This window comes from Lathyrus oleraceus, chromosome 7 (genome assembly GCF_024323335.1).
Source record: "Lathyrus oleraceus cultivar Zhongwan6 chromosome 7, CAAS_Psat_ZW6_1.0, whole genome shotgun sequence".
Lineage (NCBI taxonomy): Eukaryota > Viridiplantae > Streptophyta > Magnoliopsida > Fabales > Fabaceae > Lathyrus > Lathyrus oleraceus.
The window spans coordinates 370,555,759-370,577,529 of NC_066585.1; the positions used below are offsets into that span (position 1 = coordinate 370,555,759).

General features: G+C 35.1%; 1 protein-coding gene across 1 annotated transcript; it reads right to left on the bottom strand.

Moving 5' to 3' along the window:
* Positions 1-4,253: 4,253 nt before the first annotated feature.
* Positions 4,254-18,810, bottom strand: LOC127108337 (uncharacterized). Its single transcript, XM_051045799.1, has 16 exons — positions 18,643-18,810; positions 18,350-18,427; positions 17,263-17,312; positions 17,097-17,150; positions 16,894-16,946; positions 15,637-15,709; positions 15,234-15,295; positions 14,523-14,591; positions 12,928-13,033; positions 7,560-7,624; positions 7,296-7,396; positions 6,441-6,536; positions 5,594-5,661; positions 5,403-5,448; positions 4,724-4,805; positions 4,254-4,580 (listed from the first exon to the last, which is right to left on the bottom strand). Exons 1-15 carry the CDS (start codon positions 18,682-18,684, stop codon positions 4,728-4,730), a joined length of 1,041 nt encoding a protein of 346 aa, XP_050901756.1. The 5' UTR covers positions 18,685-18,810; the 3' UTR covers positions 4,254-4,580; positions 4,724-4,727.
* Positions 18,811-21,771: the final 2,961 nt, after the last annotated feature.

Consider the following 21,771-nt stretch of genomic DNA (forward strand, 5'->3'; position numbering starts at 1 on the left):
TTGTACATGGTGTCGCCATTCAAATTGGCGCCTCCATAGGGACATGCATGCAAGACCTAGGTCTGATTGCTTGGCTTCGAGGTCTGAATGCATGCAAGACAAGGTGTCGCCAAATGGATTGGCGCCCATGTGCAAGGAATGAATGGGGGCGCTAATTCAACTGGAGTGTGCGTCTGCATGTGTGACATGTGGCTGTCCTCACTCTTGCATGGTTTACACATCATTTCGGACTAGCTTGCATGTGTGACACGTCAATTCGAACTAGCTAGCATGTGAGACACATCATTTCCCTATTTAAGTGTCTTACTATCAACATCCAAGACACATCACTCACATTCATCTACAGCAAGAAAATAGTTTTCATCTACACAATGTCATCTTCACCAAAATACAGTGTCAACGTTCACTACAACGGTGAAACATACGAGTCTGAGTTATATGGTTTTTGTTTTCGAAACACTGATACCATTAGACTTACAACCAAGAGAAATGCAACCTTCTTGCATTTGAAAAAAAAGAATACAATCCTGTATAGGATCGGGTATTGTGTCAAAGATCACGTATCAAAATCCAATATTTTCTAGAATAGCCAATGCAAGTTTTTCCCGCTTAAGGTACGAGACGATGAATATGTTGAATACATGTTTGTTAGTCATGAAAATTCAGGATGCAACTGTATTGAGTTGTACATTACTCTTCAACCATGTATACTGTCTCAGCAATCTCAAATAACCATTCAGGATGAATCTGGTGAATTTGATCCACAATGGCCAGATGACGTCAACCCAGAAGCAGAAGCAGAATGGACGTCGTTGATGAAGAAGAAGAGGAGACCGAGATATAGGTTGATCACATGCTGAACAACGACATTGAAGATGATGATCAACCACCACCAATACCTCCTAGTCATGTCTACAATCCGCCTCAACATATGACAAATATGGATTTGCACGACGATGATACATCCAACAGTATTTTCTATAACCCGTATCCACGATTAGAAGGCGAATTAAAGGTGGGAGACATGTTTCGTACTAAAGAATAATGTATGCGAGCTATCAAAAAATTCCACATGAAAAACTCTGTTGATTTTACAGTGAAATGCACTGATTCAAGAAGGTATGTTATTGAATGTCGTAACATCCTTTGTAAGTTTCGGTTGGCTGCGTCTTACAAAAAGAAAAACGAATCTTGGGAGATTGCTTCAATAGACCCACCTCACAGTTGCATTGCAACTAACGTTGAACAAGATCACCGTAAACTAAGCGCTGCATTGATATATCAAGACATTCTGCCGTTGGTCAATAAAGACCCATCAGTGAAGGTGAGTATAATTATATCCCATATCAGAACAACATATAATTATACTCCATCTTACAAGAAAGCCTGGATTGCGAGGACAAAGGTTGTTGCACGGGTATTCGGCAACTGGGAGGATTCATACAAAGAATTGCCACGGTTTTTATGGGCACTAAAAACATATGTCCCAGGAACTGTGGCAATTATGGAGACATTGCCAGCAATGATGCCAGACGGAACCTGTGTTACATGGAATAGAATCTTTCACCGTCTCTTTTGGGCGTTTGACCCATGCATCAAAGGTTTCGCATTCTGCAAACCTATTATTCAAATTGATGGCACTTGGTTATACGAAAAATACAAGGGTACTTTGCTTATGGCGGTTGCACAAAACGACAACAACAATGTCTTTCCCATTGCCTTTGCTCTAGTTGAAGGTGAAACGGCTGGTGGATGGGGTTTCTTTCTTCGACATCTCATAACGCATGTGGCTCCACAAGCCAATCTCTGTTTGATTTCTAATAGACATGCTGCCATTGAGAGTGCCTACAACAACCATGACAATTGATGGCATGATCCTCTTTCTACCCATGTCTATTGCATTAGACATATTGCACAAAACTTCATGCGTGCAATAAAAGATAAGAATCTTCGCAAGAAGGTGGTGAATGTTGGGTATGCTCTAACTCAACCATCATTTCAATATTATCGTGATGAAATTAGACTGTCTAATGCAGACGCATGGTGATGGATAAAAAACATACCAGTAGAGCAGTGGACAAGGGCATTTGACAGAGGTTGTCGATGGGGCCACATGACAACAAACCTTGTGGAATGCATGAACGGGGTATTCAAAGGAATTAGAAATCTGCCAATAACCGTCTTGGTAAGATCGACCTATTATAGGTTGGCTTCTACGTTCGCAACCAAAGGTGAAAGATGGAGTGTGGTGTTAATGTATGGTCAAGTATTCAGTGAGTATTGCATGAAAGTCATGAAAGAGGAGAGCATCAAAGCTAGCACACACGTTGTAACAGTCTTTGACCGTCATAGGAAAAATTTCAGCGTCCAAGAAACAATGGACCACAACAAGGGGAGACCAAATTTAGGCTATGTTGTTAGACTAAATAGAAGTTGGTGCAACTGTGGAAAATTCCAAGCCTTCCGCATTCCTTGCTCCCATGTCATTGCAGCATGCGCTTATACTCGTCAAGACGCTTACAGCCATTTATCTGATGTGTACAAGGTCGTCACCGTCATGAATGTATATAATCAAAGCTTCTCGGTACTACCAATGGAGGAATACTGGCCTCCATATGAAGGTGATATAGTTTGGCACAACGACGAGATGCGTAGAAAGAAAAAAGGAAGGCCAAACAGCACACGTATCAGGACAGAAATGGATTCCACAGATAAAATGATAAGATTATGTAGTATCTGTCGTCAACCAGGACACAACAAGAACAATTGTCCCAATCGAGGAGCATCATCTGGGTCTTAAGCTTTTTGTAACATTGTATTTTTGTAACCTTCAAACATTATATATCATTAAGTTTTTGTTACAACGAGGTTCACAACAAACATCAGTATAAAATAAGCTATCTGAAAACAGAAATATTTCTAATTGATTACAACAATCAAATTGATGTCATCTCGACCGAACATCATTTCCCTAGCATCCTTATCAGTCTTCATTCGCATCCAACCATAGATATTGTCGAGTCTCTCAATACTTCTAATTTTTTTCCCTTCTAGTATTTTCCCATCTAACCAACGAATCAGCTCCCTCTTCAGTTGATCGAACGTAGTGATGTTCCAGAGCAGCATCAGCATCTGAGGTTTGTCTCTCGCATAAATCACCTTTCCGTATCGACGACGAGCATCAAACATGATTGCCAAATGATTAATTGAGATGTGGAACAATGACTCACACAAACATCTATTTATAATAAAAATATTGCATTTTACACTGAGGTGTCAATCCAATTGGCGCCTCCTCTCAAGTAATACACATGGGCGCCAATTGGATTGGCTAGGGCATATGCCCTAACCAATCCAATTGGCGCCTCCATTCAATTTTTAAGAGGAGTCGCCAATTGAATTGGCGCCTCCTCCTAAAAGTGGGGTAGTTTGAGAATTTTTTTGAAACCAGAAGTATTTTGGAAATTTTCTTTAAAAAATAGATTATTTTTGTAAAAAATTCAAAAAATATGACAATGACTCGAATAAGATTAAAATGTCTTACTAATAGGTTAATAATTATTTCGCGGGTTAAAAATGATTTTATGGGATAATGTGTCCATAATTGTAACTTCAATAATTTAAAATATTATTAGATTAATGGATGTCATTAATGCAAATACGGGATAATATACTAACTAAATTAATTTAAAAACAATAATTGATCTAACTAAGATGCAAATATTTCTCATTAAGATTTTCTTTTAAATTTTTGTTATCTAAATATGAGTATTTCTTAAATATTATTTTAATGTATGTGGGGAAAAGGGTGTACTATTGAATCAAATATGAGAAAAATATATATTTATTATAAATTATTTTAGAATATTTTTTACATTAATGATGAATTTTAAATTATTTGTTTTGGTAATTTGAGTATATCTTACTACTATTTTGTACAAAATGAAGATTTCGATATTCAAAATTTATTTCTGTCTTATTCTTTTTTAATTTATTTAAAAAAAAAAACAAAACTGACAATATACCAACTATCTTTCATGGATGCATAATTATCACAACAATATTTATTTTTTCAAATAAAACGTCGGCTATAAGCTATTACAGTCTAAGTCATTTAAATAGGCAATGCTCTTGTATCTTTAATGCTCGTGAAGTTTTAACATTCTCACTCTCAAAAATTACCTCAAAGAAATATCCTTAAATAGATTCTTGCATAAAGCTAAAAACTTTTGCAATATGGGAAACAAATCAACTTGAATAATCAAAAGATTCGACTAGCTTTCCTTTACTAAATAACACTCAGATAGTTGAATTCATCATTTTTTTTTGTAACATACTTCATAAACTACAGAGTTGGACGGTAAGTTTCGTTCCATTACATAGATGTAACAATTTAACATCTGGTGAAAGTAATTTTAATAGGCTTTCTTGGCCTTCAAGCTTTATTATTATTCGACGTGAGTTACAAGAATTTTTATTTTCTATTTCTTATCCTATTACCATGACACTTCTGCACAGCTTCATTTACTCCCTTGAATTAACAGTTAGTTAGCATGGGCCATCTCTCCAGCCAATTAATTCTGTGAAAAGTTCAGAGTAACAACTTAGACCCTGCAAAATAGAATGAGTTAAGAAAACACTGAAAAAAATGAAACAGAAACCAATGCCAAAAAATATGGTTTTTGATTAACAATCAACATAAGTGACTAAGTAAGGTGTATACATTGCTATTTTTTGTCGTAATATTTGCCAAGCACCATCTCTGAATATTCTCCGTAAGTAAGGGAAGCATTTGATGGAATAAGCTGCAAAAGTAAAAGAAGCATACAAATACAAAATCAACCCAATATTGACAAGAAATGTCGAATATATATTTAATATAGAGAAATGATTCTTTTATAAACAAATTTACACAACGATCACGACTATATGGATAATGAGCTATTCAAATGTTGAAACTCAATAACCACCAACATAACTTTATTAACTACAATTTTGGATGTGGTTAACTAGAATTTCCCGTGTTCAGCTACATGTAAATTTAAGATTTGAATGCCTGAAAAGTATGGTTAATAACGTCTAAACTAGTGGTTAATGAAACTATGTTAATTAATGAGTTTTGACACTGATATATCTATTAAGTATCTACTAATCATAATTAACCATCTATTTGACTTACATCAACCACTTAGACTGTTGTCGCAAAAGATATCTAAGTTTTGTAGCTCAAATAACACAGATGTTAAGAATTGTATAAAGACATTTATTGTCTTACATGTAAAAAAAAATATACTTGAAATTGCAAAGTCTCTTTCTCTTTCTAATTTTTACTGTCAACTTTTATCCATAATCTGTAATGGCTGAATGTGAAGAACAATAACAACTTTCAGGGAATATCATACCTCTTTATGAATGTGAACTTCCTCAGGAAAACTTAGTTTTTCATCCCTGAAAAGGAAAATTATTGACACACAATTATAAATTGAGCTCATATGCAACATAGACCTCGTGCTAACTTGTAACTCTACAAGTGAAGACAAATCCAAACAAAATTTAAGCTACCGAACAGCTTAGTCGCTCTCATAAAACATACCAGTCAGGTTGCATGAATAATGCAAATGTTGAACGTTCAACACCAGAAGACTCCTTCCCTTTTGGAGCCTAAGAATACAATAGCATCCAAGTTTTATATCAAATAATGTGAACCGAACAAGTGTCAAAGAAAAATTCATTGGCAGTATCTAGACAAGGTAAAGTTATGTTGCTTTGGCATTGGACTTGGACATGCCTTTTTCTTGGACATTCCTTTTTGTTGGACATGCCTTTCAGGAATATACATACCTCTTTATGAATGTGAACTTCCTCAGGAAAACTTTATTTGTTTTCTTTTTGAGTTCTTAGATTGGGATACTGGCGGTTTTTTTGGATACATTTGAGTACTGTCTAAGATTAGAATAGGCAGTAGGCACAAATAAATAGAAAAGGGAATAACACTTCATATTCTAATGCTGAAATGAATCTTATAAAGCATCCTATTAAGAGAGATATCAGTAACACACTCTTTAACACTTTTTTTCATACTTTCCCTCCATTTTAAAGAAAATCGTCGGATTCTTCAAAAAGGTATATTTAGAAAGCAACAATTTTTTAGAGAAATGACCATCAATAGAGTGTGTCAAAGATCAGAAAATATATAGTGTGTTCTTTGCATTCCTTTTATTAAACAAGAACACTATAAATCACTAGAAGAAAATAAACTAAGATATAATTGTGGCATCAATAAAAGCATAGTGGAGTACAAGATACCTATGATGTAAAGTAGAAAATAAGAAAGAATATAATCACTGACTATTTGATTCAACTGGATGGCAATAAAATATAGCTACAAGTCTACCATAAAATAAAGAGAAAAATTCCCTTTTTGGAATTTGTTGAATTACCTGAACACAATGAGGTGTTGCACGAAGAATACCTCCAGAAAGTATTTCGGCAGTTTCACCAATTTGGTAAGCTATATTATCTACTCCATAAACAACCTATAAGAGAAAATACAATGAATAAATGCATTGTACTAATTCACAAGAATTCTAAGCGTCACATTTCACACCATTTAGGAATAACTATCAGATTTTACTACTTAAAATCCTCCAAATGCCTGTATCTTTACATCTTTTTTGTAAAAGGAAAAAAATGGTTCATAAAATGCTTTCATTGTTTAAGATCAAGCATTATTCCTCGCAGCTGCTGTGTCATATAGAATTTATTCATCACCCAGACATAGGGAAGGAGCTAAAATGCAATCCTAAAATTCCACAATCAATCATGTGCCCCTGACAAAGACTAACATAAACGAGATTCATTCAATAAGTACAAGTTCTATAATGACATTGCAGTCATTTTAATTGGCATACCTATTGACAAAAAGAAAATAGCATACTTCCATTGATCTAATGCCCCAACAATTAAGTAATAAATAATTACCACTTCACAAAAAAAATGACCGTTCAAATTATTTAATAGAATTTAGGTTAGACCTAACTCAACACTACAACATCAGCTTTGTAAGGTGAGTTGTATAAAAACATATTCAGCCCATATCTGATCTAAAGTGGAACTCTCAACACTGAAAAGAAAGGAGACAGCTTACCATTATGAAATATTTGCTTAATACAAGAGATTGAAGAGAAAAGGAATCTTCTAGTTGAAAGAAAGATGAACCAAAAAAACATTTAATGTTGCAGTTATCTACATCTATTTTACCTAGTTACTTGCAATTCCAGATGAACAATGTGTACCTTGACAATTTGATCATTTCTTGTTCGAATATAGAGGCCAGCAGCACTATCAGGACAAGGTATCTCTTCACCGTCTCTTGTAAATATAGCACAAGTCAGACCTACATATTAATACTCTCATTAATAGTGTATGTTTTTAGTATCCATGGGGTTCTCTAACCAACATGACTTGAGGACTAGAGTCTAAGATGTTAACGTTGTACAGAATGAAAATATGCAGAAAGCAGAATCCATATTGCATACAAGTACGAATATATTAATAACCTGTCAGTGAACCATTGTCTGTATGCCATCCACACCAAGAAGACATAGAGTTGTCACCTGGGATTCTGTAACAAGTCATATGTAACTTAATAATACACCGGATAGTGAACTTGAAAGCTTCAATACAAATTAAACAGCAATTGAGAACTGAAATATTTATAATTCAAGACTTTAACTAAGCCCAGAAGTAAAGGTAATTGTTGATATTTGTAAATACATAGTGTTAGAATATTTGTATATAGAATAGTCCCACATTGACTATATCATGTAATTAGTTGTAATCTCTCTATATATAATAAAGTCTCCGTAGTGCTTTTAAAACACACGGTTTAATCTAAATGTCTCTTAGTCTCTCTTAATTCAATATGGTATCTAGAGCCTACTAAGAGACAACTTTTTGCCGTGTTTTACCCGGTTGACCCACTGTCTTCCGGTGATAATTCTTTTTCCTTCTCAAATCGTGTCATCACTCCGGTTTGCCTCTAACTTCTCCGGTTTTGCCTCTAACTTCTCCGGTTTGCCTCTAACTTCTCAAACTTCTCAGGTAAAACCACCTTGCCGCCCGATCCGGCCGTTTTCCCAGCCGCCCCACTCGGCTCCCTCCATCGCTCACAGATCTGGTCTCCACAGCCCCGATTTTGTTTCTTTAAGCCATGGGAGATGTTGATTCCATCTCGTCCGCTTATCCCATGTGAAAAACTAACTGGATCAGCCAACTACAACGTATGGGCTCGTGCTGTCGATATGTGGTTTCATGGTCAGGGATATGAAGATCACCTAACCACAAAATTGGTTGATGTTGCCGCCGCAAAACTCGCTAAATGGAAGAAAACGGATGCCTCTCTTTGTACTGTGTTATGGTTTTCCATCGCACCCAACCTCCAAGCGCAGTATCAAGCCTTCTCCACTTGCAATGAGGTTTGGGAAAAGGCTAAGAAAGTCTTCTCCAATGACGTTCATTGTCTATACAGCGTCATCCTCAAACTCGACACACTGAAGTTGCAAAATATGGATATGCAAGCCTATCTGAGTAAGCTTGATGCCTTGAAAGCGAGTTTCGAAACTCTCATGCCTTATGCAAAAGATGCAACAGCTCATTCCGAACAACAGAGTAAATTTTTCATGGTCATGGCACTTAAGGGACTACCACCAAAACTCGAGTCCGTTCGTAATCAGATTTTATCAGGTACTATTGTTCCTAACTACGATGCAGTTAGTAAACAACTGTTGCGCTTGGCTACACCTCATGCATTTGGTCCGGTTTCCCCTCCATCTATTGTTGCTCTGACACCAGGTGACACTGTTGCCCTTGCATCTCTTGGCAACAATCAGAATCGCCTTCAAGGAGGGTCATCCAACTCCAAACCTCGTCCCAAGTGTGACCATTGTAACCGGCTTGGACATACTATCGACCGTTGTTGGAAGTTACATGGCAGACCTCCACGCCAGGTAAATGCAGCTCAAATTGATAATCCAGATACTAGGCAAACTTTACCTTCTCTTCAGAGCCCTACGCCAAGCTACGAGGATTTTCACAAGTGGTGTCAGAATAATCAGACCTCTGGTTCCACGGCTTCGGTTGCACACACTGGTAATTCATCTGTTTGCTTCTCTCAATCATCTCCTATTGGTCCTTGGGTCCTCGATTCCGGTGCGTCTGATCATGTTACCGGTAATAAAGGTCTTTTTTCTTCCCTCTCTACCTCTGGTTTCTTACCGAGTATAACTTCCGCAAATGGTTCTTAAACCCGATCCCAAGGGATTGGTACTGTTCAAATTTTACCATCTCTCTCTGTGACTTCTGTCCTATATGTACCTAATTGCCCATTTAATTTACTGTCAGTCAGTCGTTTAACTCGTTCTCTAAATTGTTCTATCACCTTTACAAATAGTAATGTTACTCTGCAGGATCGGAGTTCGGGACAGACGATTGGCGTCGGATGTGAGTCTCAAGGCCTCTACTACTTCTCTATGTCATCTACCACATGCTCCACCACAGATTCTCCACTCATTATACATGCACAGTTAGGTTATCCAGGTCTTCCCAAGCTACAAAAGTTGGTGCCTAGTCTATCTAAATTGTCCACTTTACATTGTGAGTCTTGTCAGTTAGGGAAACATACTCGTAGTCACTTTCCTGATCGAGTCAATAAACGGGCTGCGTCCCCTTTTGCTTTAGTTCACTCCGATGTTTGGGGTCCCTCGCGTACCGTGTTGACTTTTGAGTCTAGATATTTTGTAACTTTTATTGATGATTTTTCACGTTGCACATGGCTATTTTTAATGAAGAACAGATCTAAATTGTTTTCTATTTTTGAACAATTTTATCGAGAAATAAGGACCCAATTTGGTTTGTCTATTCGTACCTTAAGAAGTGACAATGCACGTGAATATTTATCCCAACAGTTTCAAACTTTTATGTCATCCAATGGTATTCTGCACCAAACATCTTGCCCTCATACACCCCAACAAAACGGGGTAGCCGAACGCAAAAATCGGCATCTTGTAGAAACCACTCGGACCCTACTAATCCATGGTAATGTTCCTCTCCGTTTTTGGGGGGATGCGGTGCTCACAGCATGTTACCTCATAAATCTCATAAATCGCATGCCCTCATCTGTCCGTAATAATAAAATCCCTCATTCAATCCTGTTTCCAAATTCTCCTCTCCACCCAATTCCTCCTTGAGTATTCGGGTCAACGTGTTTTGTACACAATCTCTCCCCTGGTCTTGATAAACTAGCAGCTCGATCACTAAAGTGTGTCTTTCTTGGTTATCATCGTTCCCAAAAGGGTTATCGTTGTTATTCTCATACTCTACAACGATACCTCATATCGGCCGATGTTACCTTCTTCGAGTCTGTTCCATATTTCGGGTCCAACCCAGTATCTCCGGAACCTCTTCAAGAAAGTACTTCCACACCTTTTCCGGCAGTTATTAATGTCCCGCCTACCATTATCCCCCACCAGTCTATGGCTCCTGACCCCCCTACTTCTCGACCACTTCAAACATATCAGCGTCGTCGCCCAACGTCTATCGTCCCCGTCCCTGAGGTCATACCTGTCCCTGAGGTCATTGCAGACTCTCCTCCGACGCCTCCGCCATCACCGGATCCGATCCTGCAACCTGAGTCCGATCTTCCGATTGCCCTTCGAAAAGGTATACGTCAAACACGAAATCCGTCTCCACATTATATTGATTTATGTTATCATCGTCTTTCCCTTTTGCAGTATACTTATTTGTCTTCTTTGTCTTCTGTTTCTATTCCTAAAACTCCAGGTGAAGCATTATCTCACCCTGAGTGGAGGCAAGTAATGATTGATGAAATGTGTGCTCTTCAAAGCAGTGGTACCTGGGAACTGGTTCCTCTACCCCCTGGGAAATCTTTAGTAGGTTGTCGTTGGCTTTATACAATAAAGGTTGGTCCAAATGGTAAGATTGATTGATTTAAAGCTCGCTTGGTAGCCAAAGGATACACTCAGATTTTTGGATTGGATTATAGTGATACCTTCTCGCCTGTAGCCAAGATGGCATCTGTTAGAGTTCTTCTAGCCATTGCAGCCATTCGGCATTGGCCTCTTCATCAACTTTACATCAAAAATGCTTTTTTACATGGTGATCTTGAAGAGGAAGTATATATGGAGCAACCACCTGAATTTGTTGCTCAGGGGGAGTCATTGAATATGGTGTGTAGGTTACACAGGTCTCTTTATGGTCTTAAGCAATCTCCGAGAGCTTGGTTCGGCAGATTCAGCGCTGTAGTACAACAGTTTGGTATGGTCCGCAGTGAAGCTGACCATTCTGTTTTTTATCGTCACTCAGCCCAAGGGTGTATTTATCTTATTGTGTACGTAGATGATATTGTTATAACTTGTAGTGATCAGCAGGGTATACTCCAGTTAAAACAACATCTCTCGAATCAATTTCAGACAAAAGACCTTGGTAAACTCCGCTATTTCTTGGGTATTGAGGTAGCCCAATCTAAAGATGGTTTGGTGATTTCTCAGCGGAAATATGCTATGGATATTTTGGAAGAAACAGGTTTGTTGAATACCAAACCAGCTGATACTCCTATGGATCCAAGTGCCAAACTACTACCAAATTAGGGGAAGCCTCTATCTGACTCAGGAAGGTATAGGAGATTGGTTGGAAAGTTGAATTATCTCACAGTCACACGTCCAGACATTTCTTTTGCGGTTAGTGTGGTAAGTCAGTTCTTAAATTCCCCTTGTCAGGAACACATGGATGCTGTTATCTAGATTTTGAGATACATCAAATGTGCTCCAGGAAAAGGTTTAGTGTATGAAGATAAAGGACATACTCAGATAATTGGATACTCTGATGCTGATTGGGCAGGGTCACCCATTGATAGACGATCCACCTCTGGGTATTGTGTACTTGTTGGAGGAAACCTTATATCCTGGAAAAGTAAGAAACAAAACGTAGTTGCAAGATCAAGCGCCGAGGCAGAGTATAGGGCCATGGCAATGGCAACATGTGAACTTATTTGGTTAAAGCAGTTGCTCAAGGAACTTCAAATTGAAGAAGCAAGACCAATGACACTTATTTGTGATAATCAAGCTGCATTGCACATTGCTTCAAATTCAGTCTTCCATGAGAGGACCAAACATATTGAGATAGACTGTCACTTTGTTAGAGAGAAGATCGAGTCAGGTGACATCGTCACAAGCTTTGTCAATTCTAATGATCAATTGGCAGACGTGTTTACAAAATCTCTGAGAAGTCCCCGAACTAATTATATATGTAACAAGCTTGGTGCATTTGACTTATATGCTCAAGCTTGAGGGGGAGTGTTGATATTTGTAAATACATAGTGTTAGAATATTTGTATATAGAATAGTCCCACATCAACTATATCATGTAATTAGTTGTAATCTCTCTATATATAATAAAGTCTCCGTAGTGCTTTTAAAACACACGGTTTAACCTAAATGTCTCTTAGTCTCTCGGTCTCTCCTAATTCAATAGTAATGATGAAATCAAACAGTTTTATTGTGCAAGTAATATTTTGCATTTAACCCTCTAGCAAAAATGTAATTGTTCTTCTATGACCATCATATCAGTATTTCAAAAGAGAACATTTGATATCTTTGATATCAGTATTTGATATCCAGGGTTAGAATATTCTAGTTATCAACGAAAAAGAGGGAAATCGATAGTACCTTGAAAAGGTCAAAGGAAAAGAAAGATCAAAATAAACTCAATCAATAAAGTCCCGCCCACAATGTGAACATTTATTTTGGTGGACAATGTTCTTAAGTAAATCAACAAAAATAAGCATGGTGGTTACATCAGATATCAATATAAGTATTCTAATAAGAAAAGAGACATCGTAAAGAAAACTACCCCTGTTGTGCAGGAAAATAATATAGCAAACGTCCTTTGTGACAGCGGGAGCGTTTAAGTATTGATTCCAGACCTTCATCCTTATGAACTTTTATTCCTTTGGATACTAACAAGTTTTGAATGTACAATTGATCAGAACAGAATTGATATGAATGAGGGAAAAAACAGGTATAGGAACATGACTATGAACAAGGCAGAGAGCAAAACTGCCATCCTACCCAAGGTTTAGTACACCACCAGTTATATCAGGTACATCAGACCTTAAATTTGCCAACTTTAAAAAACTAAAAGATGACGCCTAGCTTAGTGAGCAATGTGAAATAGGTAAAAAGGGGAATAAAAAATCATTAAGGTGACTTTTTAAACTAAATGTTTGTTTGCTATTGCCGTTTTTATTTTTCATGAGATATTTTGGGGTAAAAATAAGTGAGTTATTTTCTCATTCTTAATCCACCTAAAATTATTTAGAACATTAACAGTATAAGAAACATGGTGGAACTCTAAAATCCATCAAAAGAAATGAAGTAAGAAAATATATCAACAATGTAAAATATTCAATAGATGAAGAAAGAAAACAATATAGAAAGGAATGAATTTCAATCTATACCAAAGCAAAACTCCTGAGAGGAGAGAACTCTCTTCCTAACCATAATGGTTCATTCAATATTCTAATATAATGAATACAATTCACTAACATCACTGTTTATACTACTAAGGCATAACGAACCTGTCAACTAAGAATTCTAATTCACTATTTATTTATCATATATCCTTACCACACTCATTATTACATTCCTTACGACCCATATTTGGTCTCTATCAAAACACCACTTCAATTTGCAAAGAATTGTATTAGATTTCAAAATTCAAAACAGGACAGGAAATTACTGTCCCTAGGAAAAAAATAATTGGTCCAGTTCCAACAAGTTAAAGAGTGTATAAAATAAAAAACTAGAGTAACACCACAGTTAAGATGCCTTTGTCTAAAGCCAAACAAATATCACTAGCGGGTAGGGATGGCAATGGACAGGGTTTGGGCAGGGTACTATAATACCCATCCCCATACCCGCAATTTAAAAAAAATCTCCGTGCCCGAGTCCATACCCACTTGGGTGCCAAAGTTAGCACTCATACCCATGCCCTATGGGTATCTAAGTACCCGTACTCATACCCGTGACCCGCATTCCTATTAAAAAAAATATATCAATTATAAAATATCATATAATTTTAAGTTTTTAAAAACATTAAAAAAATTTCAAACAATTTATTGTTGAAATAAACGAACACTTATATTAAATATGTAATAGCTTAACATTGATATACGTTTTATAATTGATAGACATGCATTTTTATATAACAATATAAACTAAAATATATAAATATAAATAAAAATACATAAATATATAGTGTGCGGGTATGGGACGGGTTGGGTACCAAGGTGCCCATACCCGCACCCGTACCCGCTTTTTTTATGGGTAATTATCCGAGCCCATGCCCGTACCCATTTTTGCGGGTTTTTACCCTACCCGTTATGGGTAAATTTGCGGGTGCCCATTGGGGATGGGTCAAATTGCCATCCCTACTAGCTGGCTTACCATATTGATCGCAGTGATATGCCACCATCAATCCAACATCAAATATCAGCTTCCCAAGTGCTTTGAAAGCTACATGCCAGAAACAAAAGAACAGTATACATGTAACAAGTCGTGTTACCCTTTAGTAAAACATTAAGATCAAATGATTTGGGACAACTTATTACTGTTATCTAAATTTAACATGATTTAGAAGATGTATAAAAATCATGCTCTTAAGCTTGTAAATTGAAGTTCAAATTCCAGAAATCAAGGAAATGACAGAGCTAAAACATCGCTTCAGCTCAATTTTAAAAAAAATTAACGCCTAGTAACCATTTCCCCGTAAAAGATTAAAAAAAAATAAACAGAATCATAGAACAACTATTTAAAGTTTAATAACACTCAACTTGAACTGATTAATGATACTCAAAGTGATTAATAATAAGCAAGCACTTATTAACTGAAATTACTTTTATCAAATTTTTTTGTAATTTTCACAAAAGTATAATCTGCCAAGGTGCCATTTTCACAAAAAACACACAGAATGGGTTGATTACTTCATGCACAGGCATAGCACCACATGAAAAACAAATTGTGACCTACACAATCAGCATCTTCATGATTGTTCATGAAAACCCCAAGGAAAGAAAACAGATAACAAACACAGAAATCTATATCCCCGAATATCAGAAAAACAAACATTGCAAATTCAATTTAGGCATCAAGGCATACCCAACTCAAGCTCTGGTAATGTGCTTCTGGGCCATACATTTGATCCGCAATATGATGGGTATCTACGGGGACACAAAATCCAAGGAATTGCATATGATCAAAGATACAGAATCACAAACAGTATAACACAATAAATAATGCTAAAAAAAATTAAGCAACGTGTATAAATTACAATAAAAAGTAAAACATAAATCTAAATGCGTATGGATAACCCGGTATAATTCAGTGACAACTTGCATGAAAATCAGTATAATTCTGTGACATCTTGCATGAAAGTCATATATCTAAAAGAATAATGGTTGAATCAAGATATAGCAAGAATTGTATAATATCCATATAAGATAAGGAACAGTCTAAAGCAATAAACAACTACAAACAAATCATGTGTTCTCATCCACATTACCGTTGTATCAAAGATTTATCTGTTGTAGGCGTATCAAGTATGGGATTGGCATAGAAAGATCCTTTTAATAAATCTGCATTCGGAGAAGAAAAAAGTAGATAAATAAAACTGGCCTTACTTAATAATGTAGACAACCAACTGATTTTCCGTAAAGCATCCATGCAACAGAGTAATACCATTTTCAAATTAACAGATGAAAATTAGATATAATTTAAGAAATATGATATACTTGAAGTTACTTTTTGGTATTACAGTTCAGGTTTACTGCTATGAAGAACTCTATCTGAAAGTCATTTCCTGAGCATCCATTACCATCTCAAATTACACTTATTTTTTCTCCTATACCAATGAAAGCATAATGGAACTCATAATCGAATAATCTTCGATGATTCCATGTCCTCAATTCAGAAAGTAATTAAGAAAATGTCTCCAGTGGTTACAATAACCATATCAATAGCAAGATCGAAGGAAATCTGACTGGATTCACATTGAAAGAATCTGATTTACAATGAAGAAGCTAGGTCTCCATATGAAGCCTTGCACTGCAAACCAAAGCACAAGTGCACAATACCACACCATCAACCAGAGTTCTTGGCCTATTATACATCTAAGTACAACATTACACTGGCAGGGGTTTCATATTCCTTTCAACATCATTTTGTTTCAAGCATTAAAGGCTCAGATTGAATTTTAATTGTTCTATGCAATAGAAACGATCAATTTCTACGGGCCTTGTCCCATGATAAAGTAATCTAAAAACAACAGCTCTATGTAATTTTTAACTTGATAATGAGTTATGAGGAAATAACAATGCCTTTCAAATAAAAAGCATTGCACTGCAAACCAAAGCACAAGTGCACAACACCAAACCACCAACCAGAGTTTTTTACCTATTATACATCTAAGTTCAACATTACATGGGCAGAGGTTTCATATTCCTCTACCTCTAGTTGTTTGACTCTTCTTCATTTGATCTACTCTCCTTACAACAAAACCTACATGTCTTCTCTCTACATGCCTAACACTATATGTACTACCTAAGCCTATTTTCCACCATCTTTTTTACTATAGGTGCTACCTCAACACTCTCTCAAATATTGTCATTTATAATCTTATTATGTCTAGTACTACCACAACCAATGGATATAAACAAAAGAGAAATACCAGCAATAAACAAAATCTAATGAGAAGCTAATTAAGGCTTCCCAGAGGGACACCACCAAAGTATTCCTTATATGCAATAGATGAGAGAATTACCAAGCTTGCCAGATTCAAGTTTTTCTTTCCCGTGACTCCACCCAAAATTATATCTACAAATTGATGGAGGGTAGAAAAAGAAGTCATTTGCTGCTGTAAAATGCTACAATTAATGGCCTTGAGCTAATGGAAAAAGAAAGCTGAATATTTTGATGATGGAATGAAGTGGAAGTGAAAATTTAGTAATCAATAAGTTAGGTTACCTGCTGTTAGGATCTTCAAGATCATCCTTCACTTCTTTAGGAAGATTTGCCAATCTGAGATAAGTAAAGGAAAAATACTATTATCAATAACAACTTGTGCTCCCATTTGAATTTTAAAACTAATGCACTATGACAATAAGTAGAAATAGCATCTCAAAATACTTACTTCGGTGCAAGATGCAAAAGATTTCTGCGCAAGGAAGAGTATCCTGGGACCTATAATTAATTAAAATTAAGTATGAAAATACAAATTGTAGTAAAGCCAGAAAATAAACACGTGAATTTCCAGTTCTAAAGCTTTATAACATATCTACAGTCATCACGTTTAGGACAAAATAGAATTAATGACAAAAACTGGGCCGAGCCTAACACTGTTGTCATTTTTCACTGAAATAAATTATATTGTGTTTTCTAAGTTTGTACCCAAGATCTAACAAAAATTGTGATAGTTGAGAAATTGTAACCAAAAAAAAAAAGATAGCCCAGTCATTTGTTCAACTCTTTTTTTAGTTTGATTTAGGAGTGGACATCAGTTAAGGCAGGATTTGGGCCGAAATCATCCACAGCAAACTGAAGAGAGAAAACACTGACCCATCTCAGCCTACTTAAGTGCAGGTTAGAGGAGACAACATTAGTAGTAGCATTGATGGGACAATTCAGTGCAGGCATAATACTGAACAATGTGAGGGACCTAAAACACTCTAAATACTTGCATCGAGCAGGTTCGGCACCACTAAATTTTACTTTGAGCAATCAAGCCCACCAAAATGAAGCCATTTTAAACGGGTGTTTTCTCTTTTGGTCCCTGAAACCAACTGCATTACAGTTTTAACTTTCAGATAACTTGGTTTTTGGGCAAATTTTAATGTGTGTACTCCCCTAGTTTGATTAAGGTTCACATACTTAGTTAAACTTTACATCCAAACACCCAATGCGAAAGCGTATTCCGAAAATCAATCAACATACTTTAATACAATTTGCCTCTAACACTTTTAGTTTCCTAGTAGAGATCTTTTACAAAGAGTCCAAAGACTCTGCATAGCAATAGCAATGTTGTGTCTCCCAGGCAGATGGATGTAATTTTAAAAAATAAAATAAACATTAAATTCATCCAACAGCAAATTATCCAATAAATGAATTCAATTCATTCCTCCATTAAATAGAAGGAAAAAAAATTGCAATTGTTATTCACCAGTAATAATAATTCTAACAATAAAAACAGAAACACAAATGAAAATGATAGATGCACATACATCAGTGACAGATAGAATCCCCAAACCATCAGGTCCAAACCCTTGCTCGATCTTCAAGGACAAATCATAGTCTTTATCCTGCAACAATAAGATTCAGAACAATACAATCAATAATCAAAAACTATATAGCCATGGTGAAATTTCAAACCAAGTAAAAGTTAGTATATTAATCAAAAGAAACAAAGGATCAAACACGCGCAACAACACCAGTGGTAGTAATTTTTTGTTTAAAGATGAAATCAACTCGAGAGTTGATTAAACTGTTTACAGAAGAAGGAGCGAGAGAAAAATACTTGGAGGTGAGAGAAGGGAATGGATACGGTGGAGAGAGACATTGCGATTGTAGTATGGAGGGAAACGACTGCGTTTTGAGGAACGGTGGCGGGAATGGAGAGAAGGTCAGCATGTGAGCGAATGCCCAATTTATGTGAAGCAGACACCCTGTCGTCATGTTTGAATTTGAAGATTGCACGACAAGTCGAAATAAAATATTATTTCATTTAATTATATTAATAATATTCTATTGATTAATTAACTAATAAAATAAATTATTTCAAACAAAATATATACGTGTCATTGTCATGCTTGAAAAAGTCCAATCTAAAAAAATTATTCATATTAAAATTTTAAAAATAGAAACAAACAATAAACAATTTAAATAAATGTAATGATACACATTACCTAAAATGTCTTTTAGAAAAATTAATGGCATTCATTAAAAAAAATTACAAATCAAAAATATAATAAATATAGATAAGGAAAGTACAAACCCTCTATAATATATTTATAACTATGAGAAAATGGATCATACATTGACTTGATTTCATATCGTAAATTAATTTTATACGGTAAATTAATAATAATTATATATTACGGAAAATTATACTAAAAATTTTAAAATTATTTGTATAATATGATAGAGTGATATATTTCAACCATTGAATGATAATTAAAAAAAAAAGTATATTGTATCTCCATTAAATTTCTATCATTTTTAATAGATAATAAAATATAAATAATTGTATCGCCGTCACATTAAATAATGCTAAAGTGTTAATAGAGTCTAATTACAAAAAATAGGATTATATGAAAGGGTTGTCAAATTCAAACAAAGAAGAGGAGAAGAGCAAGATTTTAATGAAGGAAATGGAGACGACAGATTTTTTTAATATATATATGTTTGATTAAAAAAAGAGAGGAATTTTAATTGGATTGTTCACAAGTAGAAGAAAGAAAAATTATTAATAATTTACATTTTTATACTTATAATCTTATAAAATCTTATATAAATTATGTGAGATTCAAAAAGTGAAAAATTCATAATTTTTTTTTTTTTGGTTACAACAATTATATAAATAATTAAACACAAAAAATTTATTGTTGAATGATTAAAAAATTATAATTTATTGCATAATGTTAAAAAAAACTAAATATACTTAAATCGCAATATAATTCTCCGACACAAATTAAATTATATATTGATAAAAAAATTAAATCGTGATGAATGATATAATAAAAAATATATAAAAGAATTTATTTCGATATATATATATATATATATATATATATATATATATATATATATATATATATATATATATATATATATATATATATATATATATATATATATATATATATATATATATATATATATATATATATATATATATATATATATATATAAGACCCTAATTTTGATCCTAAGATCCCTCATGGCATCATATCATTACTCATTGCATTGTCTCAATGATCATAGCATGTGTGGCTCCTTAACCCTTCGGTTGAGACTTGTGTGAGTTAGTTTGAGACCACCAAGCATGCTTGAATTGTATATTATTGCTTTTCTTATTTTGTTTACTAACCAAAAGCACAAAAATATGTCACTAACTTGTTTTGTTTTGAAGCTCAAGCAATCATAAGATCCCTTGCTCCTAGGAGGCCCCTATGCTCAATGAAGTGGCTAGATGAAGATGAAAGCAAGCATGACAATGGTCCACAAAGTTCTCAATCATCATATATGTCTCCCAAGTATCTTAATTTTCCAAGTTGATCAAGATAAACCAAAGAACTTGAGGTTTGTTTCCCAAGGAAACCCTAATTCATTTGTGCATTGATTGTGCCTTGCTCATGAAGAAACCTCAAACTATGATCAAATACAATCAAGGGAAGTTCTTTAATTCACTATTTTATGAATATATGAGCTTATGTGAGTGTCCTCAATCATTCATTCATCAAGATTTGAAGTTTGGACTTGAGAAGTTGACCGGTCAAGTCATCTGACTATTTTGAGATCCACTGAGACCTAACTTTTTATGTGTTTGTCAAATGAATATGACCCCAAGAGAAAAAATGTTTTTAAGAACCATATGAACAACTTTAATTTTCATCAAAAATTCATTTGAAACTTGGAAGGTCATCATTCATTTCAAAACATTATAGGTCATTTTGACTGAAACCATAATTTTAGGTCACCTTCCCAAGGACCTAACTCCTTCATTTTTTATGATTTTGAGGTGATACCAATTGCATTGGAAATCTTAAGATGTCTAATTCAAATGTTATGTTGGACAAAATTTCATAATCCTAAAATAAACACATGTGATAATACAAAACATTATAGGTCACTTTGGACCAAAGCCATTGAATCTTGAAAAAATCCAACTTCAAGTTCCCATAACTTTCTCATAAAAAATCCAAATGATGCAACATTTAAGTCCAAATTGATCATATTGAAAAGATCTACAACTTTTAAGTTGGAGGTTTTTCCATTTGAGGCTTTCATCATTGAAACATAAGGGCTTGAAGTTGGTCACTTTTGACAAAATTTTCAAAGACATGTTTTGTACATCAAACTTCATGACCAGTTTTCATAAATTTCCGAACTCCAAAGGAATTTTTGTCCAACATAGATTTTGTTCCTTATCACAATACCTTTCCAACCATTACTCACATGCCTATGTTTGGATTTTCTATATGGGACTTTCTAAGAGGGGAACATTTGTGACCAAATATGCATTTCAATTGGAATCTTCATGCACAAGCAATTGCCATTCAAATTACACGTCCATTTCACTTCAGAATTAGCTCAGCTTGCATTTCCAATTGATTTTGGGCCTCACATGCGCCTGTACAGGCCCATGCATGGAGGACCCAATGATCATGCACACGGATTCTACACCTCATTGCCTTGCACTTCAGCTATAAATACATGCATTGCCTCATTCAAACTTCAACCTGAAGGCACCTGAAGCTCTGTTGAAATCCATACCCAACCTCACTTAAAAGAAATTCTGATTTTTTCTCTCAATTTAAAACTTGAATTTCAACTTCCTTGGTTGATCTTCAGTTTCCAATTCTTAAGCCTTGCATCATCATCATCTCAAGATCAAGTTGGAAGCAAGAGATTGAGTGGGGCGTGT

Bases quoted from the DNA above. Each gene is read 5' to 3' on its own strand.
- LOC127108337 (XM_051045799.1), bottom strand. From the start codon at position 18,684: ATGTCTCTCTCCACCGTATCCATTCCCTTCTCTCACCTCCAA. The intron at 15,296-15,636 runs GTAATGTGGATG...GTGTCCCCGTAG, and splicing joins GATAAATCTTTGATACAACG to ATACCCATCATATTGCGGAT. The intron at 14,592-15,233 runs GTATGCCTTGAT...TCTGGCATGTAG, and splicing joins ATTACCAGAGCTTGAGTTGG to CTTTCAAAGCACTTGGGAAG.